Consider the following 24,624-nt stretch of genomic DNA (forward strand, 5'->3'; position numbering starts at 1 on the left):
CCTCTGTCTTCCCTTCTCTCCCTACCAGATGGGGCTGCGGCCTCCAGCACCTCAGTGACCACCTTCCCGACACCCCTGACCCTCTCCACCTCTGGTTTCCTCACACTGACACCCATGCTTCCTTTGTCTTTCTGTCACTGAACTGCTGACGGTTGTAATTTTGTATCTGTGGAACTACTTGGTCGTCTTTCCCAATAGACAGAAGTTCCTAGAAGGTAGAAACCTAGTCTATTCTGCCCACTCCCAGGGTCCCAGAGTACACCCTGCAGGGGCACACAGTAGGTACTTGGCCACTACCTGAGTGAAAGAGAGTCTTTAACTCTGATCTCCTGCTCCTTAACCCAATGCCCTGCATGTCCCCCAACACTTTGCATCATACTCTAATTGCCTGTTTGACAGGCTCCCTCATGGGCATGGAAGCTCCTTGATGGCAGGGCCATATCTCTCTGCTCACCAAGAACAATCTGCATAGCAGCTGGTACAGAATGAGTCAGAGCCTGGAGCTGGGATGCAGGAAAAAGGAACTCGGCCTGGGATCCCTGGGTGGCTCAGCGGTTGGGTGTCTGCCTTCAGCCCAGGGCCTGATCCTGGGGTCCTGGGATCGAGTCCCACATTGGGCTCCCTGCATGGAGCCTGTTTCTCCCTCTGCCTGTGTCTCTGCCTCTCTGTGTGTGTCTCTCATGAATAAATAAATAAAATCTTAAAAAAAAAAAAGGCATGAACTCAGCTTGGGGGAGGCTGAGAGTTGACTCGGGTGTGATTCCTCTGCTTACAGCCCTCAGGCGGTCAGAGTCCACTGTGTCCCCCTTGTCCTGACCCTGGCATTCTCATAAGCTGCATGTACCCATCCCTGGGATGAGTGTCAGGGGCTCAGAGAGACAACATGGTTTTAATACTGGGCTCCCGAGAAAGGCTTCTCTCTTCCCCGCCATGTGTCACCAGACCCTTGCTAGACAGAAGCCTTGGCACGGTGTGCTCTGTTTGCAGCCCAGAGTTGCCCGCCAGCCACGGCTCTAGCTCTGGGAGATGTCCCTGGAAAGGAAAGTAGGCCAGCCAGGTTGGTGAGGGGGCCTGCCAGGTGGAAACTTCCTAGGGAAGTTCTGAGTTGAAATCTTTGACTCAAAGGAAGAAATGGGGAGGTAATCACTGTGAGGGTGCTGGCCTTCCTCTAGCCTCTCTCCTCTTGGGGCAGATTCCTCTCCCGCACCCCCATCCCCCAAGCCCCCCTGAAAGGTAAAGCTTAGATCAGTTGACTGGAGGTCGACAAACATTTCTGGAGCATCTAGGACACGCCCCCCCACCCGTTGCAGGGTTTGAAAGTCACTGATGGGTGACCCTGCCCTTGAGAAGCTCCCCCAGGGGAAGGGAAGTAAAGGCAGGATGCTACCCTATAGGCCACCGACGAGGCAGGGGTCCAGGGACCCTGAGGACACTGGGAAGGCTGCTTAGCCCTGTGGGCAGGGAGAGGGGTTGTAAGGGAGAGGACCTGCGGCCAGGTGAAGGGGAATCATCCAGAGCAGAGGCCCAGAGGTTGTGTGGGACACTTGGCCACTGCATGAGGTTGGATGGGAGGGAGCTGGATGGCAGCAGAGGGCCAGGGCAGGGGTGGAAGGCCGGCAAGGCTGTGCGGGAACATTCCCCGTGGGGCTGTCAGAGCCCAGCCTGCTGGGAGGAGACCTCCGCTCTCTACTTCCTGCTCCTCTGGGCCCAAGGCCTGCTCCCTTCCCGGCTCCCTGAAGACTTGGGGCGTGGGGGTGGGGGTGCGGCCCAGTCCTCCTCCTGGCACAACTGGCGGGGGTGACCCTGTAATGTCCAGGGTGCTCTGACCTTTGTCTCTCCTCTGCCTCGGCACCCCCACGCTCAGGTCCACCCCGGGCCTGGGCCCACCTCCACCTCCGAGGCCTGCAAACACAGGCCCTGCCCTCAGCACAGGTGACTGCGGTGTTAGACCCCAGGTGGGCCCAGCCCTGTCTGGAGTCCTCCACTGTCTTCCAGGCGTCTGGTCTTCTGCCCCTGTCTGGGCTGGCCCTGGTGGCTGCTCCCCAGAAGCCCTGGTTTGCCTGTGGCAGCCCTCAGGAGAGCCGCTCTATGCCGGCCTCCCCCGCAGTCCTGCTGAGGAAAAGCACTGGGCGGAGGATGAACACAGCCAGGATTCAGGTTTAAAACCTCAGCTGCGTGCTCAGCTACGCACCTGCCAGGCCTCTTCTCTGCCACCTCCTTCCTCATTCCCTTCAAAACTCATTCCACCCCTTCCTGACTCTGTGCCCTCGCTTACGGTGCCCCATCTGCTGCCGTTTCGTGCAGGAAAGGCGGCCATCTGGCTCTTCTCAGTTTTCTCTTCATCTCGGGAAACTAGATATTTTGGCAACCCAACCTTCCTGAACATTCTCCGACTGTGCTCTGCCTGCATGCCCTTCCCTCCCGCGTTTCCATGTCTCCTGCTCATTCTGGCTCGGACTCCTCCTGGGTCTCATTAGCTCCTGCGAGCCTTCCCTGAGCAATCAGGGAGGTCTGCACCCCCCCTGTTCCCCCATGCATGCGCCTCCAGGGATCCGTCTGTGTGCCTGCCTCCCCCACACAACCGAAAACCAGGTCCCGGTCTCTATTTTTCACGGTCACCCAGCACTCGAGCTGGTAAACCAGTAAGATACAACCTAGGTTTGTAAAATCAGTGAAGGAATGATTTCATCTTGTAAGACACAAGGAGCTGCTAAAGGGTTTCAGGCAACCACCTTCCCTGTTGTTCGAGGCCCTTGTTCCTCTCTAGGCCCTGCCGGCTGCATCTAGAAAGGTCTCTCCAGTCCTTGAGGCTTGAAGGTCCAAGTAGGATAGGACAGCAGATATGAACTTAGTCTGTCCAAAGAATTTCAGTCCCTAAAGCCAAGCACCTCCCAGCCCCCTGGGTCTCCTGGGTCTGGAGGGAAACAAATGGTAAAGAGCAGAACATGAGGCCCAAGGGACACATGCTGAAAGGAGGGACTGGAAGGGAAAGGAGGTGAAGCCAGCTTTCCCACAGCTCCGTGGGCTGGTCACAGGCCAGGCCTGCAGGATGCACCGTGAAAGGGAGGCACAGTTCAGCTTCCAGTGAGTACCTCTTCCAGGAGGGTGGTTTTTTCCTGCAGTTTGGCCTCATAAAACTCAGTCAGCTCTTCCAGGGCCTGGCTCTTGGTCTCATCGTTATCCCGAAGCTGTTTTTCATACTCCTCCTGCATCCTCTGGGACTTGAGCTGCAATTCCTGATACTTCTCATATTCTAGAAGCAACTTTTGGTTGTTGCAACACTCTGGAGAGAAGCAAGGGCCGTTATTTCGCGTGGGACTCAGGGCCGCCCAGGAGCCTTTGGTGTTCTCCCGCCCACCTCCAGCACCAGCCAGGGCAGGTGCCTCCATCATGCCCGCCCAGCTTCCTGCCCGTACCCCATGAGGTGGCCGCCAAACTCCCCCACGTTGTCAGCTAGGCAGAAGGTTTCCAGGAAAGGGCGGAGGGATGTTTGGGGGTTCACGGCCAAGAAAAATGTCCTAAATATGCCAAACCTCTGTTTTACAGAAGAGTAAACCGAGGCTCGGTGAGGTCCAGTGACTCCCTAGAGCACCTAATGTGGTCAGTCTGGGACCCAAGGCAGCCTAGCAGGCTCCAGACCTGCACTTCCTCATATCTCCTGTTGGCATGCAGTAGGTGTTTAATACGTGTTTAATGAATGAGCAAATGCACAGGAGTAAAAAGCCACAGTGAGATCTAGGGCATAAATGCAGCCTGTTTACAGACAAAACCAGGTCACCTGGGACTTCTGTTGGGTCCGGGGGACTCCCAGACTTCTGCCCCCACCCGACGTGTGGCCTCTCCCTGGGGACTCACCCAGGTCCTGCAGCTCCCGGCTCTGTTTGTCCAGCAGGTCCTCAATGTGCTCCCGATGGGACACATCCTGCTTTTCTTTTTCTGTTCTTAAAACCTAAAACACAGAGTGAACTGTTCTCATTCTCACATGTCTGCTGAAAGCACCCCTAGGGCAGGAACACATGTTATGAGTGCCATCCCCCTTCACTCACAAACATTTCTCAAGCCCTTCCTTTGTACCAAGCATTGTTCCATGAGCAACAAGCAAGCTATCACTTTTTATTTACATTATATTCTGCTCTGAGAGTTCTAGACATTCCTTATTTATATCCTTTCTACTAAACGGGTCTTGTCAATGATGAGTTCGGTTTTGGACATGTAGCAGATGGATTTTGGGGGGGAAGAAAGTAAAGATTCATTTGAATTCTCTGTTGTCTGCACATTGCTGTCAACTACATTCTTGGATGTGCTAATGTGTCAGCTTCTAAGGAGTGTTTTCCTTAATCGAGCAGGAAAGCTCTTTGCAGGCAGAGGGGCCGCCCCAGGAATAACTCTGTGCTTAGCTTATGGAGGGCCCCCGCACCAATGTTTGTTGACTAGAGGAAGGAAATAATAAAACTAAAAGCCAGGGGCTTTTTTTTTTGAGTCAAACTCTCTGACCCGTGGAGATAATATAAAAGAACAAATACCATCTGAGCCAAAAATAGGAGGTTTGGGATGAAGGGCAGGACAGATTTGTGGAGAATAAGGGGATTATTCTGGGGGAGTCCTGGATCAAATCTAACTACAGGAGGACAAGTTAGACTAATTTTATTTCATTTACCGATGATCCTGAAATCGATATTCTGGTACCTCTTTTCTTTCTATACTTTGTTTTTCTTGTGACCTTTTCATTCTGTTTTTTGTTTGTTTTTAGATTTTATTTATTTATTCATGAGAGACACACAGAGAGAGGCAGAGACACAGGGCAGAGGGAGAAGCAGGCTTCCTGTGGGGAGCCCCATGCAGGACTCGATCGCGGGACCCTGGGATCATGACCTGAGCCAAAGGCAGATGCTCAACTGCTGAGCCACCCAGGCGCCCTGCATTCTGTTTTTAAATACATTTCTCTTGATCCTAAAGATAATATATTCTCATTGTAGAGAATTTGCAAAAATACGGAAAATTTTAAATTATCCATCATCCCCACTTTCCGAGGTAATCACACTGCTAGCTATTTTCTTATGAACTGATCTATGTGTATTTATTTTATTTGATGAATCCCATTCACTAGAGTTTTATATTCTGCTCTGTTCTACGTGGCACTTTGCTGTAAGCATTTCTGATGCTATCAGCTATCCTTAAAAACCACACATTATCATATGGTTCATTGTTTGAGCATAGCTGGAATGGTGTACGCCAGTTCCATCTTGAGTAAACTGGAAACATCTTATTATTTGTGGCTGTTGGCTGAGTCTCTCAAACAGACCTGGTTTTTCGTTTTCAAGGACTCCATCTCCTGGAGGAACTTATCTGTTAGCTCCTTAATCTTCTCAGAGTAGTTCATGTCCTTCAATCGAAGCTGATACTCATTCTCCATTTTCAATTCTTCCACACGAGTCTTCAGTTCCAACATCATCTGAGCCTTTGGGAGAAGGACACTAGAATCAAGAACATTCACAGTGTGGGTGAATTAGAATATTTAAACTGGTGGCCTCGAGCTCTCTGAGCTCTGCAGCTCTGCCCAGCCTCAAACACATGTGTATCCACTAGAATTTGTTATCTTTTCCCCACGAGACACCGGGACTGAAAACTGGGGAGACATACGAGCTTTTTCCTCTGCCTTCACGACATCTGTTCAGTGAGCCCCGCTGTGCACCAGGCATTACGCTAACAACCCTCTCATCCTGAAATATGTGCAAATACCACCTGCTCAGTGAAGTCCACTTGGACCACGCCAGTTAATCCTGCGACCCTTCCTTTCCATTCCCAGCACTCATGACCCTGCTCACACTGCTCTACTTTTTACTATTTTCTTGGATCTAGGCACTTTCTAATGCAACTTATGTATGATTCTGTTTATTGTCTTTTGTCTTCTTCCTCCATTAGAATTTAAACTCAGGGAAGGCTGAGATCTTTGTTGGTTTTTTATACTGATACACAGAAGTGTGCCTAACACATAGGAGGTACTTGAAGAACACGTGTGGAACCATGATTCCTGCCCCCATGGAACTTACGGTCTACTGAAGAAGCCAAATAACATCATTACAAATTGTGAAAAGTGCCCAGAGCCAGTGGTTTCCCAGGACTGTCAATGTGTCCCTCTCAATGCCTCTTAGTCCTTACTCTTCCTGCCTTGCTGGTTCCTATGTCCAGTGACTTCTTCTTTCATTCTGTTGTATCCTCTGTTGCCAAAGTTTTCTAAATACTGTGATACACATACCCTTCATTTCCTGAAAAAGGTAACGCTGATGACAGAGAGGGTGAGAACACAGGTGTTTTCTTCTCACCTATCTATGATCACCCCCCAGCCTCCTCACGTATCCCTATCTCATCTTTTTTGATCTATCTCCTCTACAACCATGGACAACTAGAGAATAAGGGATGTGTTATGCTCACTTCTGCATTCCTGGCCAGTGGACAAGTGTGGACCTGGCACACAGGAAGTACTGAGATGAGGGATGAATATAGGGGGCATAGGCAGAGTTGGGGATGAGAGCAAGGATGTCTGGTCAGGACACTGCGTGTGATGTGGTATGGATGGGAGGCAGAGGGAGAGGAGGCCCAGACGGGGTCAGACCATCAAAGTCCTTGCCAGCCATGATAAGAAATTAGGATTTTCTCCTACAGGGCCTCTGAAGGTCCTTGCCCAACCTGATTAAGCTGACTTCGTCTCACAAAGACCTCTCTGATGGCAGTGTGTAGCTTGGGCTAGATCAAGCACTAAGCAGAGGGATTAGTTGGGGGGTGGGAACAGCACAGTCCAGATGGGGAAGGGGGAGGAGAGTGGAACGGAGAGATTCAAGAGCAAGATTTTAGGGAACATGGTGCCTGACTGGGTATGGGGTGAAGGTAAAGGGCCATGGATGAAGACCATCTCCTGGGAAGAGTGCTCCCTGAAGATTGCATTTGGCCTATCTTGTGTCACGGCTTTATCCTGGGCACCTAGGACAGGACCAGCAACATAGCACTAAATGAACGTTTATCTGATGAGGAGGTCACTCCAGGGTCTGCCTTGGACTGGTGGAATAGATTTATTGATGGGAGTGCTGGTTTCGGGCATGTTGTATTTGTGGCACACAGCTCATCATCCTTCCTCAGTGTGTTCTCAGCCTGGCTGCAGAGGCAGCTTTCCATGATGCAAATCTCCTCAAGCCATTCCCTAATATAAACCTATCAGTAGGTCCTTAGGAACAAATTCTGAATTCTAAAACATGGTGTAAAAGGCCCTCACAATCCCTCTCCAGCTCCAGCTCCAAACACCCTCCCTTCTCCAGCCCCACCTAGCCAGGAGCATCTTCCCCAGAGCACCTCTCTCATCCTTTTGCACACTCATTCCTTGGTGTGGAATAGCCTTTCCCATCTGTTCCTGAAGGCTCCATCCAAAGCTCATTTCCTCTGGCACCACTTGGCTTGTGACCCCAGAGCATCATTCTGTCATAACACCCGTAACACACTTAATTTCCCTTTTTAATTTTACCTGTACCTCCTCCCAGGCTACAAGCTAAAGGCCTCTATATATCTTTCACTTCTGTCATCCTAGACCTTGGTACAGCATCTAGTACATAACAGACCCCTCTGTGACCACTAGTCGGATGGATGGATGGATGGATGGATGGATGGATGGATGGATGAGTAGGTAAATTATGTCCTGAGAGATAGTTACATAGAAAATCATAGAATATAAAGAAAAAAAGAGAACTGGGAATTCTGAGAAATATGACTTTTATTTTAATTTTTTAAAAAGATTTATTTATTTATTTAAGACAGAGAGAGCACGCATGCAAGTGCAGGAATGGTGGGGAGAGGCAGAGGGAGAGAACATCCAAGCAGACTCCTGCTGAGCGTGGAGCCCATCACGGGGCTCAGTCTCATGACCCTGAGATCACGACCTGAGCCGAAACCAAGAGTTGGATGTTAACCCACGAAGCCACCCAGGTGCCCCAGGGAAATGTGACTTTTAGAGGATAGGTGGAGACAGAGCCGGGAAGGATAGAGAGGCCAACAGGGAATAAGAGCACAGTCTCACAATTGCAGAGATGGGGCAGCTCCAGGAAGGGAGCAGAACATACTCTAGCCCTTTCCAACTTGGCAGCACTTCTGACAGGCCAAGTTGGGGGCTGGGTGGGGAGCCAGGCCTTTGGCACAGCCTGGGGTCTCCTAGTTGCTCCCTTCCCCTACCCTCCGTGAGGAATGGGGGAGAAAACAGAGAGAAGGAAAAGGAGGAGATGTACTTGCCTGCCTGAGTAGGTCAGACCCTGACTCTCACAGGCTCTCCCTCATCCTTTCCTCTCATTTCACCTTTCCTGCAGAAAGTTCCTAGCAGGAAACTCTAGCATGGATCTCTGGAAATGCCTGGGTCTTATCCTCCTGCTTTGGGGCCATTTTTGCAATGCTGTTCTGATGGTTTTCTTCATCTCTACCTGATTGTGAGTTTCCTGATCACAGAGCTCAGGGCTGTCTTTTCACACATGCGTCCCCAGTACCTAGCAAACAGCAGGCATTCAATAAATTCACTCTAGATTCTGGATGAACAGCAATGAATGGATAGCTCTGCCATTCTCTGTAAGCCTTGTGCGTTTCCCATCCCTTCGGTGTCTCCCTTAGGGAGCGCGGTGCAGAGCTAGCTGTCCCCTCAAAACTCTCAAAACACATCTTCCTGGAGTGTTTAATGCTTTCGCAGGAGGGAGGGGCCTTTGGGGGAAGTGATTAAGAGAGAGGATTCTAGATTAAATCTGGAGCAAAACTCTAGTCCTGTTATGTCACTTAACTTCTCCAACGCCACTTCTGGAAACATGGGGAGAATAATAGAATCTTTTTCATAGAGATGATGTGACATTTATTTATTTATTTATTTATTTATTCATTCATTCATTCATTCATTCATTCATCATTCATTCATAGAGACACAGAGAGAGAAAGAGAGAGACAGAGACACAGGCAGAGGGAGAAGCAGGCTCCATGCAGGGAGCCGGACATGGGACTCGAACCCGGCTCTCTGGGATCACGCCCTGGACTGAGGGTGGCGCTAAACTGCTGAGCCACACAGGCTGCCTGAGATGATGTAACATTTAAATAAGAAAATACTTATAATTAGTATAGCACCTGGTTCAGGGAAAATCTAAAAAAAATGCTGATTACCATTACTTTTATTGTTTTATTATTAGGAAGACTAGGTTTCAGGAAAGTTTTCTAAATACTTTATTTTCTTTTTTTAAATGAAGAAGGCTCCACTAGCAGTTAAGTTTCACAGATACAACTGGCATATTCAGCTTGTCAGTTCAATTCTGTAAATATTTATTGACTGTCTTTCATGTGTCTAGCAAGGGCTAGAAACTGCTGGTCACACAGAGAATTGCATGTCATGGTTCCTGCCCTCAAAGAGTGGGAAGAGGAAAGCTAGTTCACAGGCTAAAAGTAGAGCAGAGTGTAAGTGAAGATGACCAGGTGGCAGGATGATGGGCAGGGGTGAGGGTGGAAAGAGATCCAGCCACGCAGAGGAGAGCAGCATGGTGGTGTGGGTGGGAAATGTTCAGGGGAGTGTGGGAGTCTGTGTGGGGCACTGTGCAGCCAGGCGTATAGGGCCTTGAATGCTGGTCCTAGGGCTGTGGACAGTCTGGTAAGGAATTTCCATGTCCCTCTTCCTTTGATCTGGTTCTTACCTTCTCTTCCATGTCAGTTTTAGTAACAAGCACCTCCTCGGCAAAGCCTACTTCCCTCTCTCGCTTGATCCCCCGACCATCCTTATCAAAGACCTTCCAGGTAAACAGGCAGCCGTCCTCAGCAACGGTCAGCAGGAATTGGTCATCAAAGGTGAGCGACATCTGAGGAGAAAAAAAGCACAACAAGGAGGCTTTTTGAGGCCTCAGATAACCAGAACTGAGCTGGCTATGTGCAAGGCCTCTGTTCAGGCAACCATGGGTGCAGCCTCATGGGGCAGGAAGACTGGATCCTGGGTAAGAATAAGACAGGGAGCTCTCATAAGCTTCTGTTAATGAATAAAGGAAACAAGACTGTGTTTATATTCTCTGTGCATTTGGAATCTTGAGAGTTAATTATTATCTAGATTATAAAAAGAACTCTCAGAACTCAGCAGTAAAAACCCCAAACAATCCAACTAGAAGATGGTACAGAAATATGGAGGGTATACAGATGACAAAGAGAGTATACAGATGGCAAAGCAGCACATGAAAAGATGTTCAACCTTATTAGCCACTGGGGAATTGCATATTAAAACTATGGTGAGATATTACTGCACACATGTTAGAGAGCAGCTAAAATAAAAAATAGTGACAATACCAAATGCTGGCAATGATGTGGAGAAATTGGATCTTGCATGCATTGCTGGTAGAACTAGAAAACAGCTTGGCAGTTTACTTTAGTTTCCTTAAGAACTAAACATAAATTGAGGCACCTGAGTGGCTCAGTGGTTAAACGTTTGCCTTTGGCTCAGGTCATGATTCTAGGGTCCTGGGAATCTCATGTCAGGCTCCTTGCTCAGCAGGAAGCCTGCTTCTCTTTCTCCCTCTGCCTGCCTTTCTCCTTGCTTGTGTTCTCTTTGTCAAATAAATAAAATCTTAAAAAAAAAAAGACTAAACATAAACTTATCCTATGATCCAGCAATGATTCCCAGAGAAATTAAGGTCCACACAAAAGCCTGTATATGATTGGTAAAAGCCAATAGAACTACTACCAGTTTTATTTGTAATAGCCAAAAACCGGGGGGGGGGGGGGGGGGGCGGGGCCGTGAGCTATCCTACAATAGGTAGATGGTTAAACAAATTATGGTGCATCCATGCCATGGAAAGCTACTCAGCAGTAAGAAGAAATTAAGTATTGATATGTGAAATAACTCAGAGCTCAAGGGGGTATCGAAAAGCCACTGTCAAAAGATCACATGCTGTACGATCCCGTTGTTTTGTTTTAAAAAGATTTTATTTATTTATTCATGGAGACACAGTGGGAGAGGCAGAGACACAGGCAGAGGGAGAAGCAGGCTCATGCAGGAAGCCCGATGTGGGACTCAATCCCAGGATCCTGGGATCATGCCCTGAGCCAGACGTTCAACCACTGAGCCACCCAGGTGCCCCCTGTATGATCCCATTTATATAAAATTCTCAAAATGACAAATGATGGAAATAAAGAACCAATGAGTGTTTTCTTAGGACTAGGGTCAGTGGTGGCTGAGGGGGGTGGGTGTCACCAGCAAGGCAAGAGGGGATCCTTGGTGGCCACAGAGCAATGCCAGCTACAGAAATCTATGTATGTGATAAAATGACATGGAAACACACACATTTTGCACCAATGTCAGTTTCCTGGTGTGACACCTACCGTTGCACAGTTACGATAGATGTACCTATTGGGGGAAACTGGGAGGAGGGCACACAGGACCTCTATGCTCTCTTTAAATTTCCTGTGACTCTATAATGATCTCAAAACAAAAAGCAAAGGCAAAAGAATCAATAATGAAAAAGGCCTTCTCGCAGTCAGCAATATGTGTCGAAAACCTTACTAATGGCGTTGCTCTTGCACTCAGGAATTCTTCCTCTGTCTAGCAAGTTAGCCTTTGGGATAATCAGAGATGCCCACGGAATTCTGTAGAGAAGCCCTGGTTAGGGCTTCTCATATGATCATTTAATGCCCAGTTGTAGGAAAAGAAATAAGCTGTGGTCTATCACTTGATGGGATATTTGTATAGCTACTAAAATAATGTTTTCGAGGAATATTTAATTGTACAAAAATGCTTATAATAGCATTAATTTTTAAAAAGCAGACTACAAAAGAATATATACAGTATGGTCTCAATTTATTTAAAATGCACACAAAATCTACACAAAAGAGAAAATGTATCAAAATATTAATGATATTATGAAGAGGATTTTTATTTCTTTTTCTTTTTTGGTTTAGAGAGAAAGAGTGTGAGCATATAAGAGTAGGTGGGGAGAGGCAGAGGGAGAGAGAATCTTTTTTTTTTTTTTACATATTTTTTTTAATTGGAGTTCAATTTGCCAACATATAGCATAATACCCAGTGCTCATCCTATAAAGTGCCCCCCTCAGTGCCTGTCACCCAGTCATGCCCACCCCCCGCCCACCTCCCTTTCCACCACCCCTTGTTCGTTTCCCAGAGTTAGGAGTCTGGGAGAGAGAATCTTAAGCAGATTCCACGCGTAGCATGGAGCCCCTCGCAGGGCTCCACCTCACAACCCTGAAACCATGACCTGAGCCGAAATTAAGAGTCAGACATCCAACCACCTGAGCCACACCAGTGCCTCATGAAGATTTTTATTTCTAAAGTAACTATGCATTGCTTTCATAATCAGAAAAATAAATACCTTATGTACAAAACGCTATGAAAAGAAGAGAGGGAATTTTTTTTTTTTAATTTACTTTGAGGGCAGTCCGGGTGGCTCAGTGGTTTGGTGCCCCCTTCGGCCCAGGATGTGAAGGGATCCTGGAGACCCAGGATCACATCCCGTATTGGGCTCCCTGCGTGGAGCCTGTTTCTCCCTCTTTCTGTGTCTGTGTCTGTGTCTCTGTCTCTCTCTCTCTCTGTCTCTCATGAATAAATAAATAAAATCTTTTAAAAAATAAATAAATTTACTTTGAGTGTGAGACTCAAGCTCACCATAGGAATGTTCCAGTTAATAATGGAAAATCCTTTCTTTAGTAAGGATACTGTCTGAAGGTAAGCCAGTATTGAGTTTGGGACATCATTCAAAATCTTAGCTTTTGATGTTGTTGGGGGGACAATTTCCAGATGTGTACCCATGGTAGTTCCCCAGGGGAGACTTTTTGTACCTCCAGGGAAGGGCAGGGGCTCATCTCTGGGGCTTTGACTTTATTTATTTATTTATTTTTTTAAATAAATTTATTTTTTATTGGTGTTCAATTTGTCAACATATAGAATAACACCCAGTGCTCATCCTGTCAAGTGCACTTCCTCTGGGGAGGACAGCTGGGTGCCACAACCAGCACTCAGCAGATCGGAGATCTGGGTGAGATGCTCCTGGCATCTCTTAAATGGCCCATTATTATGCATAATATTATGGTAAGTAACCTCACACAGGGATGTTTAGGTGTATGTCTGATTCTCTCCTAGGGTATATTCCTGGGAGTAGTTAAAATAAAGGATATTAGTAGCCAATAAATGTTCATTGAATGGGTGGTTGGATGAATTAAGAAGGAGAGACGAATAAGGAAAGAAAAGCCACTGAGGGGGTTGGAGGGATGAAGAAGGAGTATGGAGGGCAGATCAGATAGATCTAGGGCAGGGCTAGGTCTGGGCCTGGATCCCTGCGGAGAGCGACCCTTCTCACCTTGGTGATAGGACCTGCGTGGGCCTGGTACTCGTTGAATTCTTTCTGCAAAGGTAGTGGATACTTCATGGCACGGATGGTGCCCACAGAGGTGCCCACAAATATCATGCGCCCGGAATGTGAGATGACGACGGCCGTGTAGATGACGTCAAATGCTGATATCTCTCGAAGGACCTGGAACACAGACGGCTCTGTTCAGAGTGAGGGGCTGAGCCATACATACCCTCAGGGTCCCCATGTCATTCCCTCCTCTGAGCAACACAAGGACAAGTTCTGTACTGAAAAGATGTTTTTCAATTCCTTAAAGCACCTGGCATAGTGTGGAGCACAGAAAAGGCACAGATTAGTCTATCGTGGCTGCCTGACTAGTGGACAAACTGCAAGGAGTTAGAGCAACCCTAATAAAAGGAAGCCTTCAAGTAGCACCATTTTACAGCTTCCTCGTGTTGTAACTCATTCAGTCCTCATGAACACCCTCTGACTAGTTACTGCCGCCCTTATCTTAAGATGTTGAAATAGCCACAGGGACAGCAAGTAGTCAACCTGCCTTGTAAGTGGCAGTCAGGGCCCAGTGTCACTGCTCTTGACTACTGTGCTACCTTGCATCTCAAACTCAGAATGGGATGTGGGCCCTACAGTTATTGAGTGTTTGCGTGGGTCATGCAGGCTGTGCCAGCCAGTGGGGATACCAAGAAGTGGGGACTGCAGTGGGCCTGCCCCGATGGAGCTCCCTTCGGGTCCAGCACTGGAAAAGCCACCACAGAATTAGGACTAAGCCACTCAGGGGCATAGTGGAGGGAACCCCTACTCTCAGCTGAGTTCCAATCCTGGGAAACCCGTCTCAGACCAGTTGGCTGCCGTGGTTTCTGTACACTTTCCCAGGCACCAGCACCAGGACGGCGACAAGCACCAAAGAGAGGCTGGAGGAGCCAATGGAGGTCAGCTGTCACTGGGCACCTGGAGAAGGACACAGCCACATTTGTAGGGAGAAGTGTCCTTGGTCTTTGGAGCCAAATGGGATAGTTCCTAAATTTCAGAGATTGGGGGTTTCAAGTGAACATGGTGGCAAGCCGAGGTGATGGCAGGAACTATGGTTGTGTTTCTACCCCGGGGTTAGCACGCAGTTTAGGGATGCTGCTGACTTGTGGGCTGGGAAGGTGGTAGAGACCTTACATCAGCCAGCAAAGTGGAAGTGGAAAGGGGCCCCACAGTTTAACCTGGTCAGGTAGGGCCCTGGGCAGGAAATCCCAGGAGTAACAAGGACTGAGCTGACTCAAAAGGCACGGGAGGCCGGATGTTATCCCACGAAGAAGGGGCCCTCTTCTCCCGAGCCCTCTTCCCATCACACTTGCTGCTGTGCACATGGAGGCTGTCTCCCACGGATGGGTACAGTGGCTGGGCGGTAGGCCAGGAAGACTCACCGAAGAGTCAGCAATCTCCTTGAGGGTCTGGTCCGACCCAACTGCAAAGATAATTTTGGCATCAGGGGAGACAGTGACACAGTTGTAGCTGCAGGACTTCAGGACGCATTCGGTCTGTCTCTTTCCAGAGGACAGATTCCATTCATACACGGCACTGTCTGTGCCACAAGAGATCAGTTTGCTGTCATCTGCATTCCACACAATTGAACGAACCTACAGGATGGAGACATATCCAGTTAAAAGCACTCATGTGCACATACATGCCTCTCATTTGGGAAAGGAGGATGAACCCCTCATGCGTTCCACTAGACTGAGGCCGAATGTCCTTTGCTGGTGCGTGTCCTTCAGCAAGCACAGAACTGACTTTATTTGGAACACAGCATGAAGAGGTCCACCCTCTGGGCGTTGTCTACAATGATGGAGATAGTGGTGCAGAGCAAGTAAGAGAAGGCCGACAGGTCCATGATATAAGCAAAATAGCAGAGCATAAGAATTTTATAGAACAAGGGAGAGAGACGGTCAAGAGGGGCCCTTCCACAATCACAGAGACAACTCTGGGGGTCGGAAGGGCTGTGTGCATGTGCTAAGCCATGCCCACTCAAGAGCAATCAGAGTGGGATATGGGGAAAACCTGAAAGCATCTCCTAAGCTGCACGGAGACCCATTAACACAGGGCAGAGGCCTCAATGGCACAAGGGGTTGAAATATTACATCTGACCAAACGCTAACTGAATAATAATCTCCTCTGGGTCACTGGCATCTCCCAGGAAGCCAGGCTTAGAGCTAAAATCACACTTATTCCTGGCAGCTGGAAGACTGTGTGCATGACGAAGGCTGCACTCCCTTGGGTACAATCAGAGAGAGAACCTCCAACCTACTAGTCTCCAGCTGAACGAGGAGCAGGAGAAAAAAAAAAAAAAGTGAACTCCATGCACCGTGACAGCAGTCTCCCAGCTACACAAATCCAACAGTAAAGGGTAAAAGTCTAACTGGCTAAGGGGGCTGAGCACAATCTGTGACTAATAAGTGGCTCAGGTCAACCCAGGTGCAGCCCCTAGGTACTGAGAAAACAAAATTAAGAAAAAAAAAAGAACAAAGGGAAGAGCAGAGACACCAAGGCTGCACACAGCAGGGGAAAGAAAGATTTCTCAGAATTAGTTCAGCCAGGTCACTAAACAAAGAAACAACTTTCTCGGCTTTCCCCTGTTATATTTGTAATTCCCTTCTCCAGTAGTGAAAGATCTTCCCATCAAATTCAGTATGTTTGCCTATTTTCTCGATCTCTTCATAAGTAACCAACCTCCTGACCTACTGGCCACCTCTTTTGATATTTCCAGGATTCTAACCCTGTCAGGCACATCCTTACCCACCTCCTCAGCTCCCTCTCCACCTCTTAAATGGCATTTTCTGTTTGTTACTATTATGTAAAAACATGCTTGAAAAAATATAGTAACATTATTTCCAACAATTTTCCTAGATTCATTCATTTTAATAGTTTATCTAAAAATTCTTTGAGTTTCCTACATACTCAATAATGTGATCTGTGATGATTTATTTATTCATTTCTGAACTTTATGCCTTTTATTTTGCTATGGTCTGAATGTTTGTCTCTTACCTCCCATCCCATTTCCCCCATGGTTCATATGTTGAAATCCTAACCCCTGAAGATGATGGTTTTAGGAGGCGTGGGGCCTTTGGGAGTGATCAGATCATTGAGGGTAGAGCCCTCATGAATGGGATTAGTGCCCTTATGAAAGAGGCCCTGGAGAGCTAGGTCACCCCTTCCACCCTGTGAAGATATGAGAAATCTGCAGCCAGGAAGAGGGCCCTCGCCTACCCATACTGGCACCTGGATTTTGAACTTCCCACCCTCCAAACTGTGAGGAAAGATTTCTGTTGATTATGAGCCACCCAATCTGTGCTATTTTGTTATAGGAGCCCCATGGACTTTTCTTACCTTATTGCATTGGTTAGGACTCAGTACAAGGCGAACAGAGGGCATTATGCTTTGTTCTGTATCTCAGAAAGAATACTTCCCAATCAATGTGATAGATCATATCAGCAAGAGATAAAACAAGAACCATATGATCCTCTCATTAGATGCAGAGAAAGCATTTGACAAAATACAGCATCCATTCCTGATCGAAACTCTTCAAAGTGTAAGGATAGAGGGAACATTCCTCAGCATCTTAAAAGCCATCAATGAAAAGCCCACAGCAAATATCATTCTCAATGGGGAAACACTGGGAACCTTTCCCCTAAGATAGGAACAAGACAGGGATGTCCACTCTCACCACTGCTATTCAACATAGTACTGGAAGTCCTAGCCTCAGTAATCAAACAACAAAAAGACATTAAAGGCATTCGAATTGGCAAAGAAAGTGTCAAACTCTCCCTCTTCGCTGATGACATGATACTCTACATAGAAAACCCAAAAGACTCCACCCCAAGATTGCTAGAACTCATACAGCAATTTGGCAGCGTGGCAGGATACAAAATCAATGCCCAGAAGTCAGTGGCATTTCTATACAGTAACAATGAGACTGAAGAAAAAGAAATTAAGGAGTCCATCCCATTTACAATTGTACCCAAAAGCATAAGATACCTAGGAATAAACCTAACCAAAGAGGTAAAGGATCTATACCCTAAAAACCACAGAACATTGTAGTTTCTGAAAGAAATTGAGGAAGGCACAAAGAGGTGGAAAAATATTCTGTGCTCGTGGATTGGAAGAATGAATGTTGTGAAAATGTCAATGTTACCCAGGGCAATTTACACGTTCAGTGCAATCCCTATGAAAATACCATGGACTTTCTTCAGAGAGTTAGAACAAATCATCTTAAGATTTGTGTGGAATCAGAAAAGACCCCGAATAGCCAGGGGAATATTAAAAAAGAAAACCATAGCTGGGGGCATCACAATGCCAGATTTCAGGTTGGACTACAAAGCTGTGGTCATCAAGACAGAGTGGTACTGGCACAAAACCAGACAAATAGATCAATGGAACAGAATAGAGAATCCAGAAGTGGACCCTCAACTTTATGGTCAACTAATATTCGACAAAGCAGGAAAGACTATCCACTGGAAAAAAAGTCTCTTCAATAAATGGTGCTGGGAAAATTGGACATCCACATGCAGAAGAATGAAACTGGACAATTCTCTTACACCATACACAAAGATAAACTCAAAATGGATGAAAGATCTAAATGTGAGACAAGATTCCATCAAAATCCTAGAGGAGAACACAGGCAACACTCTTTTTGAACTGGGCCACAGTAACTTCTTGCAAGATACATCCATGAAGGCAAGAGAAACAAAAGCAAAAATGAATTATTGGGACTTCATCAAGATAAGAAGCTTTCGCACAGCAAAAGATACAGTCAACAAAGCTAAAAGACAACCTACAGAATGGGAGAAGATATCTGCAAATGACGTATCAGATAAAGGGCTGGTATCCAACATCCATAAAGAACTTATTAAACTCAACCGCAAGGAAACAAACAATCCAATCATCAAATGGGCTGAAGACATAACAGACATTTCACCAAAGAAGACATATTTGTGGCCAGGAAGCACATGAGAAAATGTTCCGCATCACTTGCCATCAGGGTAATACAAATCAAAACCACAATGAGATATCACTTCACACCAGTGAGAATGGGGAAAATTAACAGGACAGGAAACAACAAATGTTGGAGAGGATGCGGAGAAAGGGGAACCCTCCTGCACTGTTGGTGGGAATGTGAACTGGTGCAGCCACTCTGGAAAACTGTGTGGAGGTTCCTCAAAGAGTTAAAAATAGATCTGCCCTACAACCCAGCAATTGCACTGCTGGGGATTTACCCCAAAGATACAGATGCAGTGAATCGCCGGGACACCTGCACCCAGATGTTTCTAGCAGCAATATCCACAATAGCCAAACTGTGGAAGGAGCCTCAGTGTCCATCGAAAGATGAATGGATAAGGAAGATGTGGTTTATGTATACAATGGAATATTCCTCAGCCATTAGAAACGACAAATACCCACCATTTGCTTTGACGTTGATGGAACTGGAGGGTATTATGCTAAGTGAAATAAATCAATCGGAGAAGGACAAACATTATATGGTCTCATTCATTTGGGGAATATAAAAAATAGTGAAAGGGCATAAAGGGGAAAAGAGAGAAAATGAGTGGGAAATATCAGAGAGGGAGACAGAATATGAGAGACTCCTAACTCTGGGAAACGAACAAGGGTTGGTGGAAAGGGAGGTGGGTGGGGGGTGGGGGTGACTGGGTTATGGGCACTGAGCGGGGGCACTTGATGGGATGAGCACTGGGTGTTATGCTATATGGTGGCAAATTGAACTCCAATAAAAAAATAAAATTTTTATGTATATGTGAAAAAAAAAGAAATATGGCTTCCATAATTTCATAATCAAGCAGGCTGTTTGCTGTAGGTTTTCTTAAATATGTTGCATAAGATTTTCAACAAATAAAATGAAAAGTTCCATTTTTTTAGTAAATTGTTGCTTTTAAAAATCATGAATGGAAAAAAAATCATGAATGGATATTAAATATTAACAATTATATTGTATGTGCACTTACACAGATAAAAAGGATGAAAATTCATATGTTTATGTTGAGGTGGTATAGCATATTAACTGATTTCAAATTATAAAACAACCTTGATTCCTGGAATAAATCCAACTTGGCCATGCTGTACTGTTCTTTATATATGTTGATGGATTGGTTTGGGATTTTTTTTTATATTCATGAAAAATAATGGGTAATCATTTCTCTTTCTTGTGATATCTTTGGCAGGTTTGGTATCATGATTATGCTGGCCTCATAGAAAAATATTGGGAAGTACTTGCTCTTTTTTTTTAATAATAAATTTATTTTTTATTGGTGTTCAATTTGCCAACATACAGAATAACACTCAGTGCTTATCCCGTCAAGTGCCCCCCTCAGTGCCCGTCACCCAGTCACCCCCACCCCCACCCCCGCCCTCCTCCCCTTCCACCACCCCTAGTTCGTTTCCCAGAGTTAGGAGTCTTCCATGTTCTGTCTCCCTCTGTGATATTTCCTACCCATTTCTTCTCCCTTCCCTTCTATTCTCTTTCACTATTATTTATATTCCCCAAATGAATGAGACCATATAATGTTTGTCCTTCTCCGATTGACTTATTTCACTCAGCATAATACCCTCCAATTCCATCCACGTTGAAGCAGTATTTGCTCTTTTTTGTTGTTGTTCTTTGTAAGAGTTTCTTCAAGATTAGTGTCATTTTTTCCCCTTACAAGTAGTTGATATAATTCTCCAATGATATGCTCTGGGCCTAGAGTTTTCTTTACAGATTCTTTTACAGATCCAATTTGTCTGGGAATTTGTTGGTTTCATCTATATATCCAATTTACATAAATTTGTTCATAATATCCTATTTTGATCTTTTTAAATTATATATAGGAGCTGTAGTAATATTCCCTTTCTATTCCTCGTACTGGTTATTTACCTTTCCTCTTTTTTTCCTTCCTTGATCAGTCATGTCAGGGGCTTGTCCATTTTGTGTTTTTAAAAAAGCTAAGTTTTAGGGGTGCCTGGCTGGCTCAGTTGGCAGAGCATGCAACTCTTGATCTCTGTGTTGCGAGTTCAAGCCCCACACTGAGGGTAGAGATTACTTAAACACACACACACACACACACACACACACCAAGTTTTGGCTTTAATTATCTTCTATTGTGTTTATTTCCTATTTTGTTAACTTTTTCTCACATTCTTATTATTTCCTTCCTTTTATTTTCTTTGAAATTAAAAAAAATATTCATTCATTCATGAGAGACAGAAAGAGAAGCAGAGACATAGGCAGAGGGAAAAGCAGGCCCCTGCAAGAGAGCCTGATGTGGGACTCAATCCCAGGACCCCTGAGCCGAAGGCATATGCTCAATCATTGAGCTACCCAGGTACGCCTATTTTCTTTGGATTTAACTTGCTGTTACTTTTCTAATTTCTTGAGATGGATGATTATATCACTGATATTCTGTCTTTTTTATATTTATAATATATATAGTTCAGGTTATAAATTTCTTTGTAGGCATAGCTTTATTGCATCCTCCATCTGTATTTTTTTAAATACTGCAGATGTAAATCTAACATATATCTCTGGTTAGAGACCAGGGTTATAAATACTTGCAAAGTTGTGAAACAGATGGTTGCTTTTCTGTACTGGTGAAGGGAGGGCCTCCCATGGAGGTACACATAGTTCTAGAAAGAGCATCAGAATCACCTGGTGTGCTTTCATCTGTATCTCCATAGTCACTTGAAGGCCAGTCACATTGTTGAAACTGAGGAAGCTCAGCAACTCAATAATGCTAGTGTTTTCATAGCACCTGCACTGATGCACCTATTACTTGCTAAACTCAATTGTCAGTTTTTAGTTTTGACAGGACTTCTGACTTTTATTTTTAAATTTTTTGAATTATTTTTTTGAGAGATATAGAGCATGTGTGTACGTATGCATGTGCACAAGTGGGGAAAAAAGGGAGCAGAGGGAGAGAATCTCAAGCAGATTCTCCCAAGAGCACAGAGCCCAACATGGGGCTTGATCTTATGACCCATGAGATCGTGACCTGAGCCAAAACCAAGGGTCAGATGCTTAGCCAACTGAGCCACCCAGGTGCCCCTCTCTGACCTTTAAAGCCACTGACTACTTTATCCTTTTGGGAATAAGTTCCTTAACTTCTCTGATACAATTCCTTGATTCCAAGTTCAAAGCCTGCCCTCATTTGCAGGCTTTCTCTTATCCAGTCCCTTAAATGTTGGCCACCTGTCTCCTGCCCAAGATTCTTCTCAGATTCCACACAGGCCCTTGGTGATGTAATCGATGTCTCTGATTTCCACTGCTGCCTAACCCCCTGAATCTTCATTTTCAGCCTAGACTTCTTTCCTGATCTCCACACTCATGTATCATACATCTTGGGTACATCAGACATAATATGTACAAAATGGAACTAAATATCATGCTTCCTTCTATCTGTACTACCAAGCCATGGTTTATTTCCTGACTCGTCTTTCACTTTCGCTCTTTTTAAAAAAGATTTTATTTATTTATTTGAGAGAGTAAGTGAGAAAGTGGCAGAGAGAGAAGGAGAAGTAGGCTTCCCTGCTGAGCAGGGAGCCTGACGTGGGGCTTGATCCCAGGACCCAGGGATCATGACCTGAGCCAAAGGCAACTGAGCCACCCAGGCACCGCTAGAGAAGTACCTTTCTAATCCAGTTACTTCCTTTCTTAAATCCTTTCAATTGCTTCCCATCACCTACAGACTAAGGTCCAATTTTTGGCATGGTACACACACTCTGATGCAGCCCACCTCTCCAGCCCCTTCCATCACTTCTGGAATGTGTCCCTGGTTCCAGCCATGTATATCCCAAACCACTATCCTATTTTATACTCCCATTCCATCATCTTTAACAGGCCATCCTGCCTACAATGCCTTTCTTTTTCAAGTGCTTTTTCTCTCCAAATTCTTTCACTGACTACTTCTTAGTCTTTCAACCTTTGGCCCCTCCGTTCTCCTGCTGCCTCACCTCCACTCGGTCTAAAAGCTATTGGTCGTGATTCATAAATATCTCTTGTATCCATCTACTTCTCCCTATCTCCCACCTCCACCGTGGTCCAAAATAGTGTAGATATTCACAATACTCTCTTTACTATGTTCACCCTGTCTCTTTCAATACATTCTTCTTTCTGCAGCCAACGTAATCTAAAATGAAAATCTGGTCATATTATTCTCTGCCCTGAAAGTCTTCAGTGGTTTCAAGGAACAAGGAGGATAAACTATCTTTATTTTTTTTGTCCTTAAAAGGTCTGCAAAGTTCCATGCACGTGGGCCCCTGCCAACCTCAACAAACTCAGCTTGCTCCTGGGTTTCATCCTGATATCTATGTTCCAGCCCCACAGACTTTTCAGTTCCTCTGACAGCCATGCAACCTCTCATCCCAGGGTCTTTGGATTCCTATCTGCAATGATGATCTCTGCCAGCTTTGTCTGGTTAATACTTCCCTACTCCTTTAGGACCCAGCCTTTGTGAACACCCCAATCTAAATTATGCCAACTTTTTCATTATCGACTCTCATGACACCCCATGTTTTTCTTTCATTGCATTTACTGTGATTAGTAATTAGTCTGTGCTTTGTTTTATTGTCTCTTTCCCCAAGTAGACAGTGAACTCCCAAGAAGAAAGGAATCGTTTCTCTTTTGTTCACTCAGTGAGTATAGTGCTGGACTCTGTGACCCTCGTTTCTCTGGACACTGTTTACTCACTTACCTTCCCTGTGTGTCCTTTCAGGTTTGAGATGTTCTCCAGGCTTGTGGTGGAAAAAATGTGAATCACATTTCCATTGACTGCAGCGAATAGGTGACCCCCATTGCTAAAGGAACACTATGAGGAAACAAAGCAAGACAGCAAAAATGAAAGAGAGAAATGAGCAGTCTGCAGGTTACAGTCAAGAGCTCCTTTTCCTAGAGAGTTCAGGCTACAACCAGGTGCAGAAGTGGGAATTGGGGGAAGACACAGAAAGAACCAAGCACTGGCTGACATTTTGCTATTCCTGTAGCTCACTGGCCAAGATGTTGTCACGGCCACGTGCATGGACCATGAATCTGCTTGGATGGTAGAGCACAGCGCTCATTCTGTGTCTGTAGAAGTTTCACAGTGGGGAAGCGATTCCTGAACTATCTGGTTTCTGTGGTCATCTTAGGGAGAAATGTGATTGGCTGCTTACTGTCTCTCCCTGTTGATGTGTATATTCCCTGGCCCCTCTCAACCTCCAATTTCACCTTCCCAGCTGGGACTCTGAGTCTAAGATAAATTTCCTCTTTGATGCTTCTTGTTCCTCTGCAGTCACGGAAAGGATTAATCACAGGTGGGGTCTCACAAGGTTTGGGGCTCACTGAAATATCTTGATGAGTATGAGGAAAATGAGATAGAGCCATACACTCAAGGAGTTTGGTGAGAGAAGAACTGATCTTTTCCTTTTTCTTCTTTTAAAGCCACTGAAGTTCTCTAAGGCAGACTGGTCCCAGCTCACCAAAGTGTGTTAGTTCTTGATATTTCAACTCTGGTTTTATTTCTAGCATCTTACCTCTCTGCATCCTCTAACAGAATATTCTTTGAAAGAACGTATATCATCAATGAGTAGATTCATAAGGCGTAGCTTGTCAGCAAACCCTACTACAACGAAGTGTCCAGATGGATGAAGGCTGATTGTATATGCCTCCTCTTGGTATTCCTTAAATAGCTCCAATGTGCTGTGAGGAAGATCGATGACTGAATTAGAAGTCTAGCCTGCTAAATCCCTTGAGGCCTCCACTGTACCTGGCAAATATTTTTATCATAGCATTTGAGATACTTTATTGCTTAAAATGATTGGTTCCTCTTTTTTCTGTATTTTGATTATATGAGGAGAGTGTCCAAGCAGTGAGTAAGGAAAATTGAGGAAGTGATCAATGAGCTGTCTAGTGATGCTGAAGGAATGGCTCCAGTTTGAGTTCCCCAAATCAGAAGGATAGTGGTTTCTTTTCAGCAGCCCAGCAGCTATACGCAAAGACCAAAGATATTCCAGTGTGGGGCCAAACTAGGTTGGAGCTTCTCAGGGAGGCTATGCCAAGGGGATAAAGTACTAGGAAGTTAAGGGCGGCTAGAGGCAGTGATAAGGAGAAAGAGATGGAGTGTTTCCAGAGAGTTCCATGTGGCAGAAAGCACATCTAGTGGGAGGGATGCAATAGGAAAACTGGAAGAACATAGGAGGTTATATAAAAAGGTGAGATACTGGAGTGCTATCTTTATGTCCCTAGTGTCCAGCATGGTGTC

General features: G+C 45.7%; 1 protein-coding gene across 6 annotated transcripts in view; it reads right to left on the bottom strand.

The window, feature by feature from the left end:
• Positions 1–24,624, bottom strand: part of CFAP57 (cilia and flagella associated protein 57) — a 74,027-nt gene that overhangs the window by 28,645 nt on the left and 20,758 nt on the right. For 4 of the 6 annotated variants that reach the window (XM_072772622.1, XM_072772620.1, XM_072772621.1 and 1 more), the window contains 8 exons: positions 23,897–24,062; positions 23,080–23,193; positions 14,773–14,985; positions 13,352–13,525; positions 9,696–9,857; positions 5,303–5,458; positions 3,856–3,949; positions 3,093–3,283 (listed from right to left, as the gene is read on the bottom strand). In XM_072772622.1, coding sequence (XP_072628723.1) covers positions 3,093–3,283; positions 3,856–3,949; positions 5,303–5,458; positions 9,696–9,857; positions 13,352–13,525; positions 14,773–14,985; positions 23,080–23,193; positions 23,897–24,062 — 1,270 coding nt within the window. Of the gene's footprint in view, positions 1–3,092; positions 3,284–3,855; positions 3,950–5,302; positions 5,475–8,914; positions 9,088–9,695; positions 9,858–13,351; positions 13,526–14,772; positions 14,986–23,079; positions 23,194–23,896; positions 24,063–24,624 lie in introns of those variants that run through there. The other 2 variants (XR_012005598.1, XM_072772624.1) reach the window with 2 other exon arrangements.

Source organism: Canis lupus, chromosome 13, assembly GCF_048164855.1.
Source record: "Canis lupus baileyi chromosome 13, mCanLup2.hap1, whole genome shotgun sequence".
In the NCBI taxonomy this organism is placed as follows: domain Eukaryota; kingdom Metazoa; phylum Chordata; class Mammalia; order Carnivora; family Canidae; genus Canis; species Canis lupus.